Genomic DNA, 21,113 nt, shown 5'->3' with positions numbered 1-21,113 from the left:
CCTAATCATTTATATTTATTTTTGTTAACTGTTTTGATGTGCAATTTGGTGTTATGAGAGTAAATATATAAGCATTAGAGAGTTTAGGAAATAAAGGAAAATACAAGGAGTATAAAATCTACCCATAACCTCACACCCTACCATTCGATTTTTTTTTTTTGTCTTTTTAGGGCTGCACCCGCAACATGTGAAAGTTCCCAGGCTAGAGCTATAGCTGATGGCCTATCCCAGAGCCACAGCAACGTCGGATCTGAGTCTGGTCTGTGTTATACACCACAGCCCACAGCAATGCAGGATCCTTAACTCACTGAGCAAGGCAGGGATGGAACCTGCATCCTCATTGACACTAATCTGGTTCATTAACCACTGAGCCACAGATGGGAACTCCTACCATTCATTTTAAAGCAATGAAACAGTGAGTAAATCTGTTGATCTCTGTGTGCAGGTGTGTAATTTATGCTCTGAAGAAACTTAAATATTAAGATGCTATTTTAGCATAGTCCCTGCTATATTGGACACTCCCCTTTAGAGTTGCAGCTTCAGAATAATCTACAAATCTCCTTTTTTTTTCTTTTTTTTGGTCTTTTTGCCTTTTGTCTAGGGCCACTCCTGTGGCATATGGAGGTTCCCAGGCTAGGGGTCCAATTGGAGCTGAAGCTGCTGGTCTATGCCAGGGCCACAGCAACATGGGATCACAGCCAGGTCCAAGACCTACACCACAGGTCATGGCAACACCGGATTCTTAACCCACTGAGCGAGGCAAGGGATCGAACCGGAAACCTCATGGTTCCTAGGCGTATTCGTTAACCACTGAGCCATGACGGGAACTCCACAAATCTCCATTCTGTTAAAGCTGCCATGAACTCATGGCACATTCTTCAATATTCGTGGTTCCCCCAAATCTGACACAAGTTGGAGAGGCCTTATGAAGTCACAGTTATGACAGAAGTCAGGTGGGCAGGTAGATCTTAGCATTAACTTGCTGAAAGGGAGTTTCCTTTATGGCTAAGTGGAAACAAACCCAGCAAGTATCCATGAGGACAAGGGTTTGATGCTTGGCCTCCCTCAGGTGGGTTAAGGATCTGGCATTGCTTCCAGATGCAGTGTAGGTTGCAGGTGCGGCTGGGATCTGGTGTTGCTGTGGCTGTGGTGTAGGCCAGCAGCTGCAGCTCTGATTCAGCCCCCAGCCTGTGAACTTCCATATGCCACAGGCGCAGCCCTGAAAAAAAAAAAAAAAAAAAAACAACTTGCTGTAAGATTTGTACAGATTAATCTCTTTGGGGCTGTATTTTCTTGTTTGTGAGAAGTTGATTGGATGATCTCAAAGGTTCTAAACTCTGGCTCTCTTTTTCATTTGGAACAAGATTAGTGAAATGATGGGTAGTAAAGCTACAAAGTAGCATTTGGGGGTAAAAGTCTATGAAGTTATGCCTACAGAGTTCTGAAGGTAGTTCATGAGTGCCCCTGCAATAATTTGATCACCGCTTTCCATTCTTCGAATAAGTATAGCTTCCTAAATTGTCTCCTTTGAGAGACAACGTGTTTAATCAGGTTAAAAAAAAAAAAAAAGGTACATGGTTCTTCATTAATTTCTAGCCCGCCTTTGCTTAAAATCAGAACTCAGTTCATTGCAGTTGTCTATCAGATAGATTTTGGCTGTAGGGTTTTTCTTTGCATTTGTTTCCTCTAGATTGAGTATGTGTTAGTCTGACAGGTTTCTTCTACCTTTCTGCTTGTGACTACCCTTATTAGATATTGGTAATAGCTATTTAAGTTCTTTCTTGTCTGTTGCCTCTTTCTTCAGTTCTTTAATATGTCCTGAATGTTGTAGCAGTCTATCTTATGCAGACACTTCCACACTTGTAGGCTGGCTGCACTCCAGGACTCCTTTTGTTGTTAGTGATCTTACCTCTCACCATTTCATGTTCAGTAATGATACTGATAAATTAGTTTTATTATTGATAGTTTAAGGATGGACCAGATAAAACTTTGATCATACTTTTCTGATTTTACTCCTATAAATAAACCACTTACCTTAGTGTTACTGATGCCTTTGCTTCTCTCCAAGGTGGCTGCTTTTGCTCTTATCAGTTTTTAATGTTTGCTAACTCTTGACATACTCCTCAGGGAAACCATAATTGGGACCTAGACACATTAAGGAGCTTATTACACCATTGCTCTAATTAGTAACAATTACAAAGAAAACACAGCAACAAAGAATGACACAACATTTATTCCTGCTTAAGGAGTAAATTGTGTTCTGATTCAGAAAAATTTTTTAGACTTTAACTATAGCTCATGTTTGGGGGCATAACCATAAGCCTGTATTGTATAGCCTTTAAAAGTATTCACTTTATTAGATCACATGGCAATAAACAAATTTAATTTTTTAACATATTAGAGTCTCAGCTTAGTTGTAGTGTAGTTTTTGTTTTGTTTTGTTTTTTTAAATCATAAACTGCCCTGTTATATCAACTCTGTTTTCCCACTTGGTGGCGGTATACTTTAAACACATCTCCTATTCAAAGTTTCTTTTCATTTATTTATGTCAATTAAAATATCTTTGGGGGAAATGACAATGAGAATAAAAGCAGCTGGAGTTCTCTTGTGATGCAGCAAGTTAAGGATCCGGCATTGTCACTGAATCAGCTAAGAACATTTTCTACGGGGCAGGCTCTAGCAAATATTTTTATTTAATCCTAATAAAACAACTTTAAAAATAGGTACTGTTTTCCCATTTTCCTGATGAAGAAACTGGGAGGCAAAGAAATAGGGATATAGAATCCACTTGAATTTATCTTTGTGTTTCTAAGAGTTATGGCCCTGTCAGGAAAAAATGAGAGGGGAATGCAGAATTCAGTTAAATTAGGTAAAGGATAGGATGGATTGTCTTTGAAATTTCTTTAGCATCAAAAGGATATTAAAATGACTGAGCCAAAAGAGCAAAATCCAAGGAAGGTGTGAGAAAACCTAGGCATATTTTAGGTTGGAAATAGCAGATACAGATTATCTAGAAGCGTTAGATGATAGTTTATCTTGAACCCAGGGAAGACCACGTGCCTCTAAATGATTTAGAATACCAATTGTTACAGTAACTATTAAAGAAAAAAATCCAAAAAACTCAGAGTTCCTGTCCTGGCTTAGCTGTAATGAACCTGACTAGTATCCACAAAGACATGGGTTCCTTCTCTGGCCCTGCTCAGTGGGTCGGGGATCCTGCATTGCCATCGCTGTGAGCTGTAGGTCAAAGATGCAGCTGGGATCCCTAGTTGCTGTGTCTGGGGTGTAGGCTGGCAGCTACAGCTCAGATGTAACCCCTAGCCTGGGAACTTCCATATGCCATGGGTGTGGCCTTAAGCCAAAAAATCAAAAACAAAAACCTCACAGTGCTGGTCAGTCATGGAAGAGAATAACCCTAGATCTCCTAAGTTGGCAGGGAAAGAAGAAGCTCTTCTTGATAAACAACCTCAGTCTGCTCTGATGGCAATAACTCCAATTCCAAGTTTGGGTTCATAATATTGTTCCCTTTGTCCATTTGTTCTCAGGCATGAAGCCCATGCTCATCTCACAGGATAGCTGACCTCAGGTCTTTTATATTCATGTTATAGGACGAAACTGCTTATGAGTGGTTCAGGGTACAATACAGCAGTGCTTCTTCAACTTTAATGTGTCTCAGAATCACCTGAAAGACTTGTTAAAAATGTTGGACCCTTCCCTCAGAGTTTGTGGTCCAGTACTCTGAGTCAGGCCCTATAACTTGCATTTCTAATAACTTCTCAAGTAATGCTGATGCTGCTGGTCTGGGGACCACACTTTGAGAATCACTGCTCTTCTTAGTGGATAATTTCTTTATCTATGTTAAGGTTAGAAGCAAACACAGAAATGATTAATTTTGTTAAATGCTTAGTATTTTTGTGTTAAGTTTAGGAATAATCAATGTATTTGGTCATTAAAATATTTATAGTTCAGATAATTAAGCTTATTAGAGTGCATATAATTAGCCTTAAAAATCTGATCGAAAATGAATACTTGGGTAATTGTTTTTTGAATGATTTTAAGTTGAAAGTTGCAAGGTTTTGGCTAAATTTAGAAACTATTGGAATGTTTAAGAGAACTTAACATTCATTATATTTAAAACTTTATTATAAAGTACGTACTAGAGTTAAGTTTTTAGAAAAGTTTTCTTGTTAAAGGCAATTAAAGTATTTACAATAGAATATAGTGAATTTACCAATGTAATTTCCTATGTATCAGAGAATTTAATTACTCAAGTTGTAAATTAGATTATTTTAGGATATTTAGTTTGTTTTCTGTTTGAGTTAACTATCAAAAACACCTTAGAAAGTGTGTTAAAATTTACTAGTTTTATAAATAGAATATACTTTATAGTTGAAGGCTTAAGGGAAAACTTGGTTTTTATACCTGTACTTCAATAAAGCAAACATTAGTTAAAAAGTAAACTAACTGAAAATAATTTTCTCTATGTATAAAGACTCCCTTTTCTCTATGTATAAAGTCTCCCTTACTGGCCACCAGCAAACTTACCTTTGAGAGAGTCTCGATACATTTTGTTGAGTGAATGAATGATATTAGTACAAAAAGAGGCAATTTTTTTTTTTAATTTATCTTTTTTTTTTGTCTTTTTGCCTTTTCTAGGGCCACTCCCGTGGCATATGGAGGTTCCCAGGCTAGGGGTCTAATTGGAGCTATAGCCGCCAGCCTACACCAGAGCAATGCGGGATCCAAGCTGCGTCTGCAACCTACACCACAGCTCACGGCAATGCCGGATCCTTAACCCACTGAGCAAGGCCCGCGACCTCATGATTCCTAGTCGGATTCATTAACCACTGCGCCATGACAGGAACTCCAAAAAGAGGCAAGTTTTAAGGTCATGTTAATCTATTAGAGAAAGACCAAAAATTTGCCTTCCTTTCCTGGCAGTCAGTGAAAAAAGAGAAATGTGATCATACATGATTACAGTGTCACTAAGATAAGATAAAGATAAACCTATTGCTTAGGCAGGTAAGAGAAACACAACTTTTCCTGATAAAATAGAGAAAATTCTATGGAACTCTAATATAGCAAAAGGTATCCTCATCATCTTTATAGTAAATACAGATTCTAATTTCAAAAAGCTATTTTTAACACCATTCTTTCATGTAGTTCAGTTGGTGTAGTAATAAAATCTCAGGTAGTAAATGTAGTTTTATACAGGGCCAAAGCAATTAATCCAAATACTTAGTTATCTCATGGTTTGTCTTAACTGAGGGATAGGTGTTAGATTATAAAACTTTTTGCTTGACTAATGCATGCTAATTATAAAGAAGTCATATATAACAAAAAAAAAAATTTTTTTTTTTTTGGTCTTTTTAGGGCTGCATCCATGGCACATGGAAGTTCCCAGGCCAGGGATCAAACCTGCTTCCTCATGGATACTAGTTGGGTTCGATAACCACTGAGCCACAACGGGAACTCCCTAATATATAACAAATATTAACTTTTAAAAGCCACCTCCAATCCAGCTATCCAGTGATGTCATTAATATTAGGACAGGCATAATTGTTAAGATCTGTTTTACACACGTATACATATAGAATGATGGGTAGATGGTTAGAGAGAAAGAGTGACTGAGTGATAATATCTGCTTAAGAAAGTACTGCCTTTTAAAAAAAAGAAAATACTTCCTAAAAGATGTGTCTAAAGTTATGCAGATTCTGCAAAAATATTAAAAGTTGGTATTGTTGTTACATTCTTGTTTCAGTTTTAGGTGGGATTTATTTAACTTTTGAGGTGGTATGAGCAGTTTCATCCTCTATATTTCTTCTCCCCATTTCTTGATATTTATTACACCATATTTTCAATTCTCCTACTTATATGGCCCTGTCATAGTTATAACATTCAGTTTTTCAGCTGCATAATTTTTTCAGTACTCCCTGCTAGTCCTTTGATCATGTCCTCCTCATTCCTGGAGTTTTTATTTTGATACACTTGGCATAATTTCAGTCTTATGGCATTGAATGTTTCAGTAAAGAGGTTTTAAGCAAGCTAGACTGTTTTCTTTTTCCCCTAGTAAGTGATTTGCTTTTTACGCGTGAATTCCTAAAGAACATTTATTTTCCGAACACTATAATTTAACCAGGAGCAGAAACAGGAATGGTTAGATGTACATGCACAGATATGTTATGTGTAATACCCTTTTAGGGAGTAGCCATTATATGGAACAGCCCTGGTCTTGAGACAGAAGGAAAAAATAGCTAAGAAGTATATTGTTGGGTCATAACACTTTAGCTTGAAAATCTTAACATTTATTTATTTATTTATTCATTTATTTTTATGGCTGCTCTTGCAGCATATGGAAGTTCCCAGGCTAGGGGTTGAATCTGAGCTGCAGCTGTCAGCCTATGCCACAGACACAACAACGAGCAATGCCAGATCTGAGTCATATCTTACACCTACACAGCAGTTCACAGCAATCCCAAATCCTTAATTCACTGAGCGGGGCCAGGGGACCTAACTCATGTCCTCATGGAGCCTAGTTGGGTTTGTTACGGCTGAGCCACAACAGAAACTTCAGCTCAATATTTTTAAATCATCAAACTTTTTATCAGTAGCTACTAGCAAATTTATAATATTCAGTTATAATAGGGGCCTTTTAGCATATTAAAAGTGGACATGATACAATTTTCATTGTTGATTTTCAGGCTTGCATTCTTTTTCCAGTTTGTTTTACCTATTTTTTTTTTTGACTTTCCCTATTCTTTACCAAAATGATTTTTAATTTTGTTAATTCCCTGCTAAAAAAATCTTTTGGGACATCAGAGTCTGGTAATTGCAAACTAAGTAATTCAGACTGTCATGCTGAGGACAGTTTAAATAACTGGGCCAGTCACTGAAAAATCTACAAATAACAAGTGCTAGAGAAGATATGTAGAAAAGGGAATCCTCCAACAATGTTGATGAGAATGTAAATTGGTGCAGCCACTATGGAACAGTTTGAAGGTTCTTAGAAAACTAAAAATAGAATTGCCATATGATCTAGTAATCTCACTCTTGGTTATACATCCAGAAAAAAACTAATTTAAAAGATAACTTACACCTTAGTCTTCATAGCTGCACTATTTACAGTAGCCAAGACATAGAAGCAACATAAATGACCATCAGCAGATGAATGGATAAAGAAGATGTGGTATATTTATACAATGCAATATTGCTCTTCCATAAAAGAGCAATGAAATAATGCTTTTTACAGCAATATGGATGGACCTAGAGATTAATGTACTATGTAAAGTAAGTGAGACAAACATAAATATCATATGCTTTCACTTATGTGGAATTTCAAATATTATACAAATGAATTTATTTACAAAACAGAGGCAGACTTACAGACAAAGAAAACAAACTTATGGTTACCAAAGAGGAAGGGAGGTAAGAGAAGGATAATTTAGGAGTTTGGGGTTAGCAGATATATAGTACTCTATATAAAATAAATAGGAGTTTCCACAACACAACGGGTTAAGAATCTGACTGCAGCGACTTGGATCAATGTGGAGGTACAGGTTTGACCCCGGCTGGGTGCTTTGGGTTAAAGGATCTGGTGTTGCCACAGCTGCAGCATAAATTACAACTGTGGTTTGGATGTGATTCCTGGCCTGGGAACTCTGTATGTTGTGGGGCAGCCAAAAAAAAAAAAAAAGAAAGAAAGAAAAAAAGAGTAGGAGTTCCTGTTGTAGCTCAGTGAGTTAAGGACGTGACATTGTCTGTGTGAGAATTCAGGTTTGATCCCTCGCCTGACTCAGTAGGTTAAGGATCCAGCATTGCCGTAAACTGTGACGTACGTTGTAGATGTGGCTCTGATCTGGTGTTACAGTGGTTGTGGTGTAGGCAGGCAGCTGCAGCTCCACTTGGACTCCAGCCAAGAACCTTCCATATGCTTCAGGTGTGGCCATAAAAAGAAAAAAAAAGGAGTTCCCATCGTGGCTCATCAGAAATGAATCTGACTAGGAACCATGAGGTTGAGGGTCAATCCCTGGCCTTGCTCAGTGGGTTAAGGATCTGGGGTTGCAGTGGGCTGCAGTGTAGGTCGCAGACACAGCTCAGATCCCGAATTGCTATGTCTATGGTGTAGGCTGGCAGCTGAAGCTCCTATTGGACCCCTAGCCTGGGAACCTCCATGTGCCTCGGGCGTGGCCCTAAAAAGCAAAAAAAGAAGAAAAAAATGATTATCTATCTATCTCCTATGTCTAGTTAGATATCCGAGTCACTTTGCCATATACCAGAAACTAACACTATCGTAAATCAACTATAGTTCAATTAAAAATAAATAATTAGCTGGGACAAAACAAAACAAATGTTACTGAAGGTATCAGAAAGCTAGCTGATATGACTAGGTTAGGATCTAAGTGAGGACAGAGGTTCAAGGAGGAATAGCTCCAATCTGGGATTTCTTTTTCCATGGGGGATGTGTTAATACCAGAAGTAGCAGCTAAGAGATTAAGAAGTGCTTTTGGCAGCCTGTGGGTATAAGGGGATAGGAACAGGGTATAAGACTCACCACAGGAGAGGGGGTGAACTCTCACTTAGGACCCCAAAATGCTACACCTTAGGAGTAGAAAAGCTGAAGTAGTTAGACTCTCAGAGTATGGTAGCTTGGCTTTAATAAATCATCATTCCTATAATTGCATTAACAAGATCTGCTATTACTGGAGTCCTCAGGTGTTAGGCAGAAGCAAACATTAATCCTTCCTAGAGAAATACAGCTTTCTGTGTGTCAAATTGTATGTAGATAATTTTGCAAATTTAGTATCTATTACGTAAAATATAATTAGACACCTGACAAGATACCAGAAACAAGAAACTAGCAATAGATCCATAGGAACTCTCTGTCTTGTAGTTATCATATTTAAAATAGCTCTGTTGAGAATTTCGAGCTAATTGAGAGTTTTGTAGAGGTATAAACCATAAAAAAGAAAAATGGATAGTCTAGAATTGAAAAAGTATAATCTTCCAAATTAGGATTTTTGTGGGTGGATTTAATAGCAAATTAACCACTACAGAAGAATTAGTGAATTGGAAGACAGATAAGAAGATATCCAGAATAAAGAGAGAGGGACAAAAGAATGGAAAATAAAGGAGGGGTGTTCCCTTCGTGGCGCAATGGAAAGGAATCCAATTAGGAACCATGAAGTTTCGGGTTTGATCCCTGGCCTCCCTCAGTGGGTTAAGGATCCAGCGTTGCTGTGGGCTGTGGTGTGGGTCGAAGACGTGGCTGAGATCTGGCATTGTTGTGGCTCTGGTGTAGGCCGGTGGCAACAGTTCCAGTTAAACCCCTAGCCTGGGAACTTCCATGTTCCGTGGGGTTGGGTGCAGGGGTTTGGCCCTAAGAAGACAAAAGACAAAAAAAGAAAAAAAAAAAGAAAAGAAAGGAGGGAGTGCAAGCTTAATACCAGATAATGTTAGAAGTTCTAACATATGTATGTTTGAGTCCCCAAAAGAAAGGAGAGAGAGAAAGGGGCAAAAACATTATTTCGTGAGAGAGTGGCTGAAAATTCCAAGACCAATGAAATGTTTTAATTCATAGATTCCCTGCAGGCTCCCAGTGGAATCAATGCCAATCTTAAACGCAATCAGAACAAGTAGTCAGTGATGTAACAATAAGATTGACAGTTGATTTGTCAACAGAAACAGTGGAAACTAAAAGGCAGGGGAAAACAACCTACCAACTTAAAATCACAGGATAATCTGTGGAATTAACCAGAGATGCAATAAATAATGGTAAATATGAGGGCAAAACTAAATGAATGTTGACTATCTAGAAAAAGTGTCTCACAGTGTTTTAATATACACATATGTAATAACAATTGCATTTAAGTCTTGGTAGGAGCCCACAGTTCTTAACATCTTTACATTGTCCAGAAAGAGGATAAAAGTACTAGTTAATATTAGTTGTGAAAAATTAAAGTAACTTAGGCTGTTATCTATGGATGACCACTAACATAATTTTCTTTTTTGGGGGGGGCGGTTGGTCTTTTTAGGGACACACCTGTGGCTCATGAAAGTTCTCAGGCTAAGGTAAAGGTTGAGTCTGAGCTGCAGCTGCCAGCCTACACCACAGCCACAGTAACACCAGATCTCAGCCATGTCTGAGACCTACACTGCAGCTCATGGCAACGCTGGATCCTTAGCCCACTGAGCAAGGCCTGGGATTGAATTATGGATAGTAGTCAGATTCTTAACCCACTGAGCACAACTCCCTAGAAGTTATTATTTTCATAATAAATTATTACAATATATTTTTTAACTTTAAATTGTTAAAGTGAATATTCTCAATTTGTTTAAAAACTTAAGCTGCAGAAGCCTGTTGTATTAATTTTCTTGCTCTGAACTGTGGTCCATGGTGAACTTTTAAAAATGATCGTGCAGTTGCAAATTTAATTGTGATTAAATGTTTAATGAATTCTTGGAGTACTATGTAATGCAGATTGAAAAACTACTACTAGACAAAGTAAGCGTAGACTAACGTTTACTCCTGAAGTCAATTAAGGAAGGATATACATTATTAAAATTAATAACTGTATTTTGCATTGCTTAAGAAGTTTAAATTGCAAAATGAGGAAAGTGTTTTTGGCTCCCCCTGCTGTTCATGAAATAGCAGAAATGAATTTTTAAAATTTATTTTAAAATAGTTTTAATGTTTTATCACAAAAACAAATTTAAATATATACTGTTCAATGGAGAAAGCTAGAATATAGTGATAAGCAAAAATAATGTCTTTCCCTAAGAATTGTGCCATTTTGCATTCCCACCATAACAATAGAAAAATACTGCTTTTTTACAGCCATACATTTTCTTTGTCCACTTTTCTTTATTAAAAAATGACTATAATTATGTCAGTTCTAGATACAGTTCAAGTTGTTGCTTCACAACATTAATTTACCTATTCAGTATCCTATGATAACCTATATGGGAAAAGAATCTGAAAAAGAATGGTTATGTGTATATGTATAACTAAATCGCTTTGCTGTATAGCAGAAATTATCTCAACATTGTAAACCAACTGTACTTCAATAAAAATTTTTTAAAAAATGAACCAAACAAATGTGATACTTGCCACGTTAGGCACTTTGTTAGGCACAGAAGGTGTCATTGTGGAACAAAGCACGCACCATGTTTTATAGGTTATTTAGTGGAAGAGATCTTAAACTTAAAACTCTGCCAAATACTGTGAAGGAGGCAAGATGCTGTGTAACCAGTAACAGAGATTTGGCTTGGCCTGGGTGATCAGGAAGGTTTTAATGGAAAGCCTTTTTAAGTATTGCAGAGCTAACTGACTTCTTTGGGATTCAGACTTGATTATTAATATTATTTTCATTATTTAGCTTTATTAGAACCATTCACCCAGCAGAGCTAATCAGGTACATGTAAACAAACTCTGGTATTTTATTTTTATTATTTTTTGGCTTTTTTAGAGCCATACCTGCCGCATATGGAGGTTCCCAGGCTAGGGGTCAAATTGGACCTGCAGCTGCTGGCCTACACCACAGCCACAGCAATGCAGGATATGAGCTGCATCTCTGACCTACACTACAGCTCAGGGCAATGCTGGATCCTTAACCCAGTGAGCAAGGCCAGGGATCGAACCTGTGTCCTCATGGATGCTTAGATTCGTTAACTGCTGAGCTATGACAGAAACTCCAACAAACTCTGGTATTGTCAAAATGTCAATTAAGATTGGATAGAGGGAGAACAATGAATTAGATATTTTCTAACTTATTTAGGCTTACATAGAACTAATTTTTCTTTGAAAATTACTATTTTTTTTTTGTCTTTTTGCTATTTCTTTGGGCCGCTTCTGCGGCATATGGAGGTTCCCAGGCTAGGGGTCTAATCGGAGCCGTAGCCACCGGCCTACGCCAGAGCCACAGCAACGCGGGATCCGAGCCGCATCTGCAACCTACACCACAGCTCACGGCAACGCCGGATCATTAACCCACTGAGCAAGGGCAGGGACCGAACCCGCAACCTCATGGTTCCTAGTCGGATTCGTTAACCACTGCGCCACGATGGGAACTCCATGAAAATTACTCTTTTAATTTTGTAAAAATTAAATGTGAATATAGCATCTTATTTATTATCTTATTCAGTTTTGAATTTTAGGTTTTTACCGATTGATTTTACTTAATTTTACCTTCTTTTTTTTTTTTTTTTTGCACCTTTTCTAGGGCCACTCCCGCAGCATATGGAGGTTCCCAGGCTAGGGGTCTAATCAGAGCTGCAGCTGCCAGCCTATGCCAGAGCCATAGCCATGCAGGATCCAAGCTATGTCTGCAACCTATACTACAGCTCAGGGCAATGCTGGATCCTTAACCTACTTAGCAAGGCCAGGGATTGAACCTGCAACCTCATGGTTCCTAGTTGAATTCATTGCACCACGACAGGAACTCCGATTTTACTTAATTTTAGATAGGAGTTGTATTTTATCAATTCAGTGCAATCTTTGTTACATGAAGTATAGATGAGGAGGTTAACACTAATGCATAATTTAAAATAAACCAGATATCATAAACTTAGTGATAATGATGTGTTCCAAGTGCAATGTCTTTTTCCTTCTTTCCTTTTTTTTTTTTTTTTGTCTTTTTGTCTTCTTAGGGCCTCACCTGTGGCATATGAAGTTCCCCAGCTAGGGGTCGAATCAGAGCTGCAACTGCCTGCCTACACCACAGCCACAGCAACACCAGATACAAGCTGCATCTGCAACCTACACCACAGCTCAAGACAATGGCCTATCCTTAACCCACTAAGCAAGGCCAGGGATCGAACCTGCATCCTCATGGATAGTAGTCAGGTTTGTTTCCACTGATCCACAACAGGAACTCCCCAAGTGAAATGTCTTGATAAGCAAGTGAAAAATAGTTGGCATTCAATCTGAAATGAAATCCATAAAAGTATGTTTATATATGAAAGTATATCTTTACTACTTCATGGTGTATATAACAAATTTAATAATTTAATATAATTCCATATAGAAGACTCTGTCTTTAACTATTGGACACAGAGATGTTTTCTTCCGTTAAGGGTTAATATTGCATGTTTCAGACTTGGTTTGGTTAATAATAATAAGTCTTCAAATAGAGTTTATCATAATCACGTTGGATGTGTTGAAAGATACATACCTTCATTTATGTTTTAATAACTTCCTTTCTGCCAACCATTTACAAACCAGTCAGTCTGTAAAGTAAGCAGGGAGGAAGTACACTTTTTTTGATACATGGTTGTATTTTAGAGTAGAGAATCCTAGATTGCAAATTGTATTACTGTTAACTTTAGTAGATATCTGCCCAGTGAGCTCTATTTAGCAGTCCTTGACATTACTCTGAAAGGAAAATGAATTATGAGTTTTGCATCATTCTTTTTCAGACACTGGCCAAAAGAAGACCCTAGACAAGAAAGATGGGAGACGAATGTCTTTTCAGAAACCAAAAGGGACTATTGAGTATACTGTAAGTTATTTGCTTTCGAAAAACCTACTTTCTCTTTGTGATAGTCTTATTTGAGACATGCTTTGTTTATAAATAAGACCAAGGTTGCTAATTGCCTTATTTTAAAATTCTGTACTTCACTTTCGATAACTGTATTACTACTAATAATATTTCAGTTCTTAATTGTATTGTAGGATTTTTTTCCCATAGAGAGATCTTAAGCATGATGTTAAGGTATACTTTTCTAGCAACTTTATTTTCATATTTATTTATTTATTTATTTATTTATTTAGTCTTTGTCTTTTTAGGGCTGCACCCATAGCACATGGAGGTTCCCAGGCTAGTGGTAGAACCACAGCAACGCCAGATCAGAGCCTAGTCTGTGACCTACACCGCAGGTCATGGCAATGCTGGATCCTTAACCCACTGAGTGAGGCCAGGGATCAAACTTGAATCCTCATGGATCCTAATCGGGTTCATTAACCACTGAGCCACGATGGAAACTCCTGTTCTAGCAGCTTTAATAAGATGATTATTTACTGGAAGTCAAACTTCCTATGCTACAATAATTTGTATTAGGTTAGGCTTTTAAAAAGAAACATTTACTTTTTTAAATGTGATCTTTATTATATTCATTATATTCCCTGAAGTGCAAATGGCAATGAAAATGGCAGATAGAATATGGAAAAAATAAGCTTATGTTAATCTTTCAGAACAACCTCTCACATTAGATTATTTGCATTGATTTATAGTTAGGTTTCTATGTTCTTAAAATGACCCCCACATTTCCTTATAGGTATAACTGTATTAAGAAGAAAATAGCAGTTTTAAACAATTTATACATTTGTGTCATCACAAAGTCTTCCAGTCTTGGATTGAGAGTTGATTGTTCTTGAATTATAAACATCGAACAAATTATCAAAACCTTCGAGTTATGTATTATTTTCATACTCTGTATAATTGACAGTATGAGATTTAAAATATTTTAAAATGTTTTGAAACCAGATAATTTAGGGTAGAATTATATTTACTACTGCAAAAAAATCTCTTGGAGTTCCCATCACAGCACAGTGGTTAACAAATCTGACTAGGAACCATGAGGTTGCGGGTTCAATCCCTACCCTTGCTCAGTGGGTTAAGGATCCGGCGTTGCCGTGAGCTGTGGTGTAGGTTGCAGATGTGGCTCAGATCCCGTGTTGCTGTGGCTCTGGCTCTGGCCGGTGGTTACAGCTCCAATTAGACCCCTAGCCTGGGAACTTCCATATGCCACGGGAGCAGCCCTAGAAAAGGCAAAAAGGTGAAACAAACAAACAAAAACTCCTCTTAAGTACTATAAATGTAAATTAAATGTGCTTGTGCTTACTCTGCGTGATTGAGAAATAGAGCATATAAATTTAGACAGTAAAATATTGGGTAATGTAATTTGTTGTATTAAGGCATGAGACTAGGCATGAGTAAGATGTTATCTACATATGTAATTCTGTGTTTGTGAAGGATTATGAAAGTTTAGTTGGATTTGAATTCAGGAGTTCATCAAATTTTTCTTTAATTCAATAGAACTTGTGTTATTGATAGCAAAATTAAATAGAAATTAAGAGCCATTATTTTGGAGGAAAGGTTGTTTGAAACTTGAACTTACAGTTGGCCTTTTGTACTCTTGTGTTCTGTGCCCATAGTTTTAACCACTCATGGATTGAAATATTTTGTGGGAAAAAATCCTAGAAAGTTCCTGGAGTTCCTGTTATGGCACAGTGGAGACGAATGTGACTAGTATCCATGAGGATGTGGGTTCTGTTCTTGGGTCACTCAGTGGGTTGGGGATCTGTCTTTACAGTGAGCTGCGGTGTAGGTCTCAGACATGGCTCAGATCCCTGCATTGTTGTGACTGTGGCTGTGGCGGATTTGCCCCCTAGCCTAGGAACTTCCATATACCATGGGTGCAGCCCTAAAAAGCAAAAAAAAAAAAAAAAAAATTCTAGAAAGTTCCAAAAAGCAAAACTTGAATTTGCCTTACTTGCCCCTATTTACATACATTGTATTAGGTATTTTAAGTAATCTAGAGATAACTTAATGTATATGGAGGATGTATGTAAGTTATATGTATACAAAGAATCAGGCCATTTTATATAAGGGACTTGAGCATCTGTGGATTTTGGTATCTGTAAGGATCCTGGACAAATCCCCCAGGGTACTGAGGAATCACTATATATATATATATATATATATATATATATATACACTTTTTTTCTTATGTTATAAATGACCTTTGGGAAATAATTATTAGACTTTTTTTTTCATTCTTTAATCCTTCATTTATTCCCTATGCCATACCCTAAAAGAAAGGAACAGTTGTATTTCTAAGACTAAGATATTGTTATCTTCAATTCTTATTAAAATTTGTAAAATCTTCATATATCTTTATATAAACTACTTATATAACATGAGCTTTATATTTAAATATATTATCCTAGATTTCTCTTAAAATCTTTTAATATCAGAATGTACTCTCAAAGTTTATCCTAATATTTTTTTTTTTGTCTTTTTTGTTGTTGTTGTTGCTATTTCTTGGGCCGCTCCCGCGGCATATGGAGGTTCCCAGGCCAGGGGTTGAATCGGAGCTGTAGCCACCGGCCTACCCCAGAGCCACAGCAATGCGGGATCCGAGCCGCGTCTGCAACCTACACCACAGCTCACGGCAACGCTGGATCGTTAACCCACTGAGCAAGGGCAGGGACCGAACCCGCAACCTCATGGTTCCTAGTCGGATTCATTAACCACTGCGCCACGACGGGAACTCCTATCCTAAAATATTTATGGTTTAGTTTAATCTATTTTAAATGTAATCTAAATGTAGTATAAATTAATCATTGTACTTTAGGTAGCTTTAAAGTTAAAATCATATGCTTATTTATGCACATAATGTACATATGTATTGTTTTTAATTATAAAATCACATTCAGTAGCAATCAAGGAGACCTTGAAAATGCTATTGTCATTTTCTTCCTAGTGAATATCCCTGTATATTCTGCTGAAAGCCTTCTCCAAAGTCACTGATGATTTTTTTTTTTCCTTTTTGCCTTTTCCTGAGCCGCTCCCGTGCGGCATATGAAGGTTCCCAGGCTAGGGGTCCAATCGGAGCTGTAGCCACCGGCCTACGCCAGAGCCACAGCAACGCAGGATCCGAGCCGCATCTGTGACCTATACCACAGCTCACAGCAATGCGGGATCCTTAACCCACTGAGCTAGGCCAGTGATCGAACCTGCAACCTCATAGTTCCTAGTCAGATTCGTTAACCACTGCGCCACGATGGGAATTCCTGATTTTCTAATTATCAAACCCAGTGGCTTTTTCTTTGTTGATGCTTCCTGCTCACTGTTCCTTTATTCTGGTTTTACTTTCCTTCTTAATGTTCTTTGGTGTATCTTTCAATGAGAGTCTGTGAGTGGATAATCGGGCAGTATCTGAAAAGTCTTCTTGCACCCTCATTCCTGGTGGCTGAGCTATGTGTAGTTTGATAGTTATTTTCCATCAGTGCTTTAACTCTAGTAATCATCTATATACTTCTGTTGCTTTTTTATTTTTGTTCATTTCTAGGCAGTTTTCTTTTTTCATATTGTTTTTGAAGTTTCCTTGTCTTTACAGTCCTGTAGTTCCATTGTGATAAGTTTTTAGATTCAGACATTTTTATTTATCCTATTTACTGTGTTTTTTCACTCTCAGGAATCATGTCATTCATAAATTATGGAAAATTATCAGCCATTATTTTTTGATTAAATATTCTCCTTTCTCAATTTATTCTTGAGACTAGTTGTACTACATTTTTCTATCATTATGTGTCATTGCCCTGCTGTTCTTGCTAGCACTTTGACTGTATCTTCTACCTCTTTTGCCGGCTGTTCTGCTCTTGATTGCAAGTGTGAGTAGTCCCTGTTTCTTTTCACTCTTCCATTTGCCTCTATTATTTGCAAGGCTTAAGAACTTTACTATGTGAAGAAGACCCAAACTTTTTTCTATTTTCTACCTTTCTGGATGCTTATATTTCCTCCTACCACTTCATATGTAACAAATTCTAGCAAATCTTTTAACCGGTTCTTTTTCCATTCTTGTCCAGTGCTTAGTTTTTTGTTTTTTGTGTGTTTTGTTTTGTTTGTTTTTTGTTTGTTTGTTTGTTTTTGGCTTTTTAGGGCCGCACCTGCGGTATATTGGACCCCCAGGCTAGAGGTCCAGTCAGAACTGTAGCTGCCAGCCTATGCCACAGCCGTGCCAGATCCAAGCTGCGTCTGCAGCTTGTGGCAACTTGGGATCCTCAATCTACTGAGTGAGGCCAGGGATCGAACCTGCAATCTCATGGTTCCTAGTCAGATTCATTTTGCTGTGCCACAATGGGAACTCCCCAGTGCTTATTTTTTTTATTTCCGTTTTCCTTCAGTCTCTTGTTCATCCGGTTTGGAATTTTTGGATTCCACATCAGTTACTCATTAACATTTACACCTCATGCATACTACAACTGCAACCACATTACAGTCTCATTCAGTCCATTCATGTTTTTTCTTGAGTTGTATCTGAAAATTTTGTACCTTAATCTTTTTTTACATTTTTATTCCCTTCGAAATGATCTGCTTCTGGAGTATTACATTGGTTTTTCTGCATCCATGCTCTTGTCTCATTAATCCTAGACCTTTTGCCATTAATCTAAGATGCCAGTTGGCCTTGCAACTACCTTCTTTTATATTGGTGTTATTTTTTTTTTATCATTTTCATTACCCCAACTAATAAGATCATTGTGAGGATGAATGTGTGATAATTAACATAAAATAATTTGCGAACTTCCAAATGTTACTGAAAAATGAAGCTGGTGTACTGAGAGCTTTTATATATATTATCTCGATAAGGTAGGTGACATATCATGTCATTGTATAGATGAGAAAGTTTGCATAGAAGAAGAGGGCAGAACTAACTTATTAATCCATGTCTTTGGCATCAGTTTGATTTTACAAAACCATTAAAAAAAAGTGTGTGTATATATATATATATATACATGTATATATATATATTTTGTCTTCTTGCTGTTTTTGCGGCATATGGAGGTTCTCAGGCTAGGGGTCTAATCGGAGCTGTAGCTGCCAAGCCTACGCCAGGGCCACAGCAACATGGGATCCAAGCTGCGTAGGCCACCTACACCATAGCTCACGGCAACACCAGATCCTTAACCCACTGAGCAAGGCCAGGGATCGAACCTGCAACCTCATGGTTCCTAGTCGTATTCGTTAACCACTGAGCCACAATGGGAACTCCAAAAAGTACATATATTTTTTTACCTTCACATACATATCTGCTTTTCCTGATTTTCAAAATCGTTAAGTCTAATTCAAAATGCCCATTCAGTCTCATCTTTTCTTGAGACTTAACTCTAGTTATTCTCCATTCTAAAATCCTAAATTCATATTATACTCTGAATGGTTTAGGAGGAAAAGATTATCCCACAAACATGTTTCAATGTCTCCTGGTATGTCATTTCTATTCTCTTCACTTTGAATGTTCTCTCCATTCTACTTCTCAAATGTCTACCCCTTCTTCAAAATTTAGCTTTAAATCCTTTCTATAAAGTCTTTCCTGGACAATTTGGAGCAAATATGTTGCTCTGTTTATACTAAGAGCTTCTGTTAGATTTGTTGTTTCTTTTACATTGCTGTTTATCTTTTACATAGCCTTTTTTTGTCTTTATTTTCCAAAGAGGTTGTAAACCTGTTGTGCACTAAAACCCCTAAGCTGCACTTCATTTTATTCTCGACAGAGCTCTCATAATGCTTTAAGTATAGAGAACTCTAAAGGATTATACTGACCAATCAAATGCCTTTTTTTCCCGAGGATAATTGGCAAAATCCCCTGAGTTAAGATTTCTAGGAGTTCCCGTCGTGGCGCAGTGGTTAACGAATCCGACTAGGAACCATGAGGTTGCGGGTTCGATCCCTGCCCTTGCTCAGTGGGTTAACGATCTGGCGTTGCCGTGAGCTGTGGTGTAGGTTGCAGATGCGGCTCGGATCTTGCGTTGCTGTGGTCTGGCATAGGCCGGTGGCTACAGCTCCGATTCGACCCCTAGCCTGGGAACCTCCATATGCCGCTGGAGCGGCCCAAGAAATGGCAAAAAGACAAAAAAAAAAAAAAAAGATTTCTATAAGTATGATCATTAATATATACACTGATTCAGAAACAAGATTCCTCAGCTTTAGTTCAACATATTTTCTAATTTATACATTTTAATGACAGATGATATACATAAAGATCATTAGAAATAGCATTTTAAGAGTTCACATTGAAGTTCCTGTCATGGCTCAGTGGTTAACGAATCCAACTAGGAACCATGAGGTTGCGGGTTCGATCCCTGGCCTTGCTCAGTGGGTTAAGGATCCGGTGTTGCCATGAGCTGTGGTGTAGGTCGCAGACGCGGCTCGGATCCCGAATTGCTGTGGCTGTGGCATAGGCCGGTGGCTACAGCTCCGATTCAACCCCTGGCCTGGGAACCTCCATATGCCGAGGGAGCGGCCCAAGAAAATGGCAAAAAGACAAAAAAAAAAGAGTTCATTGTGGCTCAGCGGTAACAAACCCAATGAATATCCATGAGGACACAGCTTCAACCCCTGGCCTCACTAAGTGGGTTAAGTATCCAGTGTTTCCATGAGCTGTGGTATAGGTTGCAGACACGTCTCAGATCCTGCGTTGCTATTGCTGTGGCTATGGTGTAGGCCAGCAGCTGCAGCTCTAATTTGACCCCTAGCCTGGGAACTTCCATGTGCAGCCCTAAAAAGCAAAACAAACAAACAAAAAATAGAATTTTAATTTTAATACAGGCATACTTTGCTCAAGTAAAATTAATGTCTAGAAGTTACATGTTTTAGGAAATATAGTATATTGTTTTAAAGCCTTTGTAAAATAAAAATCATGTGTTTGTGTCTTGTTAGTATTACATATTTTGAAATTGTTTGAAGTAGAGCCCTACATGTAATTGTGATGCATTTTTTTACCTTTTATTTATTAATGAATTTTATTATAATTGTGATGTATTATGATAATGCATACATTCTGTAGTTGAGACCACTTGCTAACAAACACAAAATTTCTTGAGTTATTCTACCTCCAAAGATGAAAATACTATTTGAAAATACTATCAAATATAAAATATTTGAAAATACTATCAAATATAAAATTGGACCATAGAAATATTAATGATCATTAAACCACAGACTTTAGTCCTGTTTTAACAGAGTAAAAAAACTGTTTTTTTTCTTTTCAACAGGTCGAATCAAGGGATTCTTTGAATAGTATAGCCCTGAAATTTGATACAACGCCCAATGAACTTGTTCAATTAAATAAGTTATTCACCCGAGCAGTTGTTACTGGACAGGTATTTTTTTTTTCCATTTTTAAAATTTTATTGAGGTATAGTTGATTTACAATGTTGTGATAATTTCTGCTGTAGAATAAAGTGATTCTGTCATACATATGCACATATCCATTCTTTTTCAGATTCTTTTCCCATATGGATCTTTTTAATTTTTTTCATTCTCTTATTTGGCCACCCATGGCATATGAAGTTCCTGGGCCAGGGATCAGATTTGAGCCACAGTTGTGATCTGTGC

At 37.6% G+C, this 21,113-nt stretch overlaps 1 protein-coding gene across 5 annotated transcripts in view; it reads left to right on the top strand.

Annotated features, from left to right (window-relative positions):
* Window positions 1–21,113, top strand: part of OXR1 (oxidation resistance 1) — a 523,168-nt gene that overhangs the window by 426,863 nt on the left and 75,192 nt on the right. For all 5 annotated transcript variants that reach the window (XM_047783424.1, XM_047783423.1, XM_047783425.1 and 2 more), the window contains 2 exons: window positions 13,414–13,496; window positions 20,771–20,878. In XM_047783424.1, coding sequence (XP_047639380.1) covers window positions 13,414–13,496; window positions 20,771–20,878 — 191 coding nt within the window. The remainder of the gene's footprint in view (window positions 1–13,413; window positions 13,497–20,770; window positions 20,879–21,113) is intronic.

Source organism: Phacochoerus africanus, chromosome 6, assembly GCF_016906955.1.
Source record: "Phacochoerus africanus isolate WHEZ1 chromosome 6, ROS_Pafr_v1, whole genome shotgun sequence".
NCBI lineage: Eukaryota > Metazoa > Chordata > Mammalia > Artiodactyla > Suidae > Phacochoerus > Phacochoerus africanus.
The sequence above is the reverse complement of the archived record's forward strand: the minus strand, read 5'-3'. Positions and strand labels throughout refer to the sequence as shown.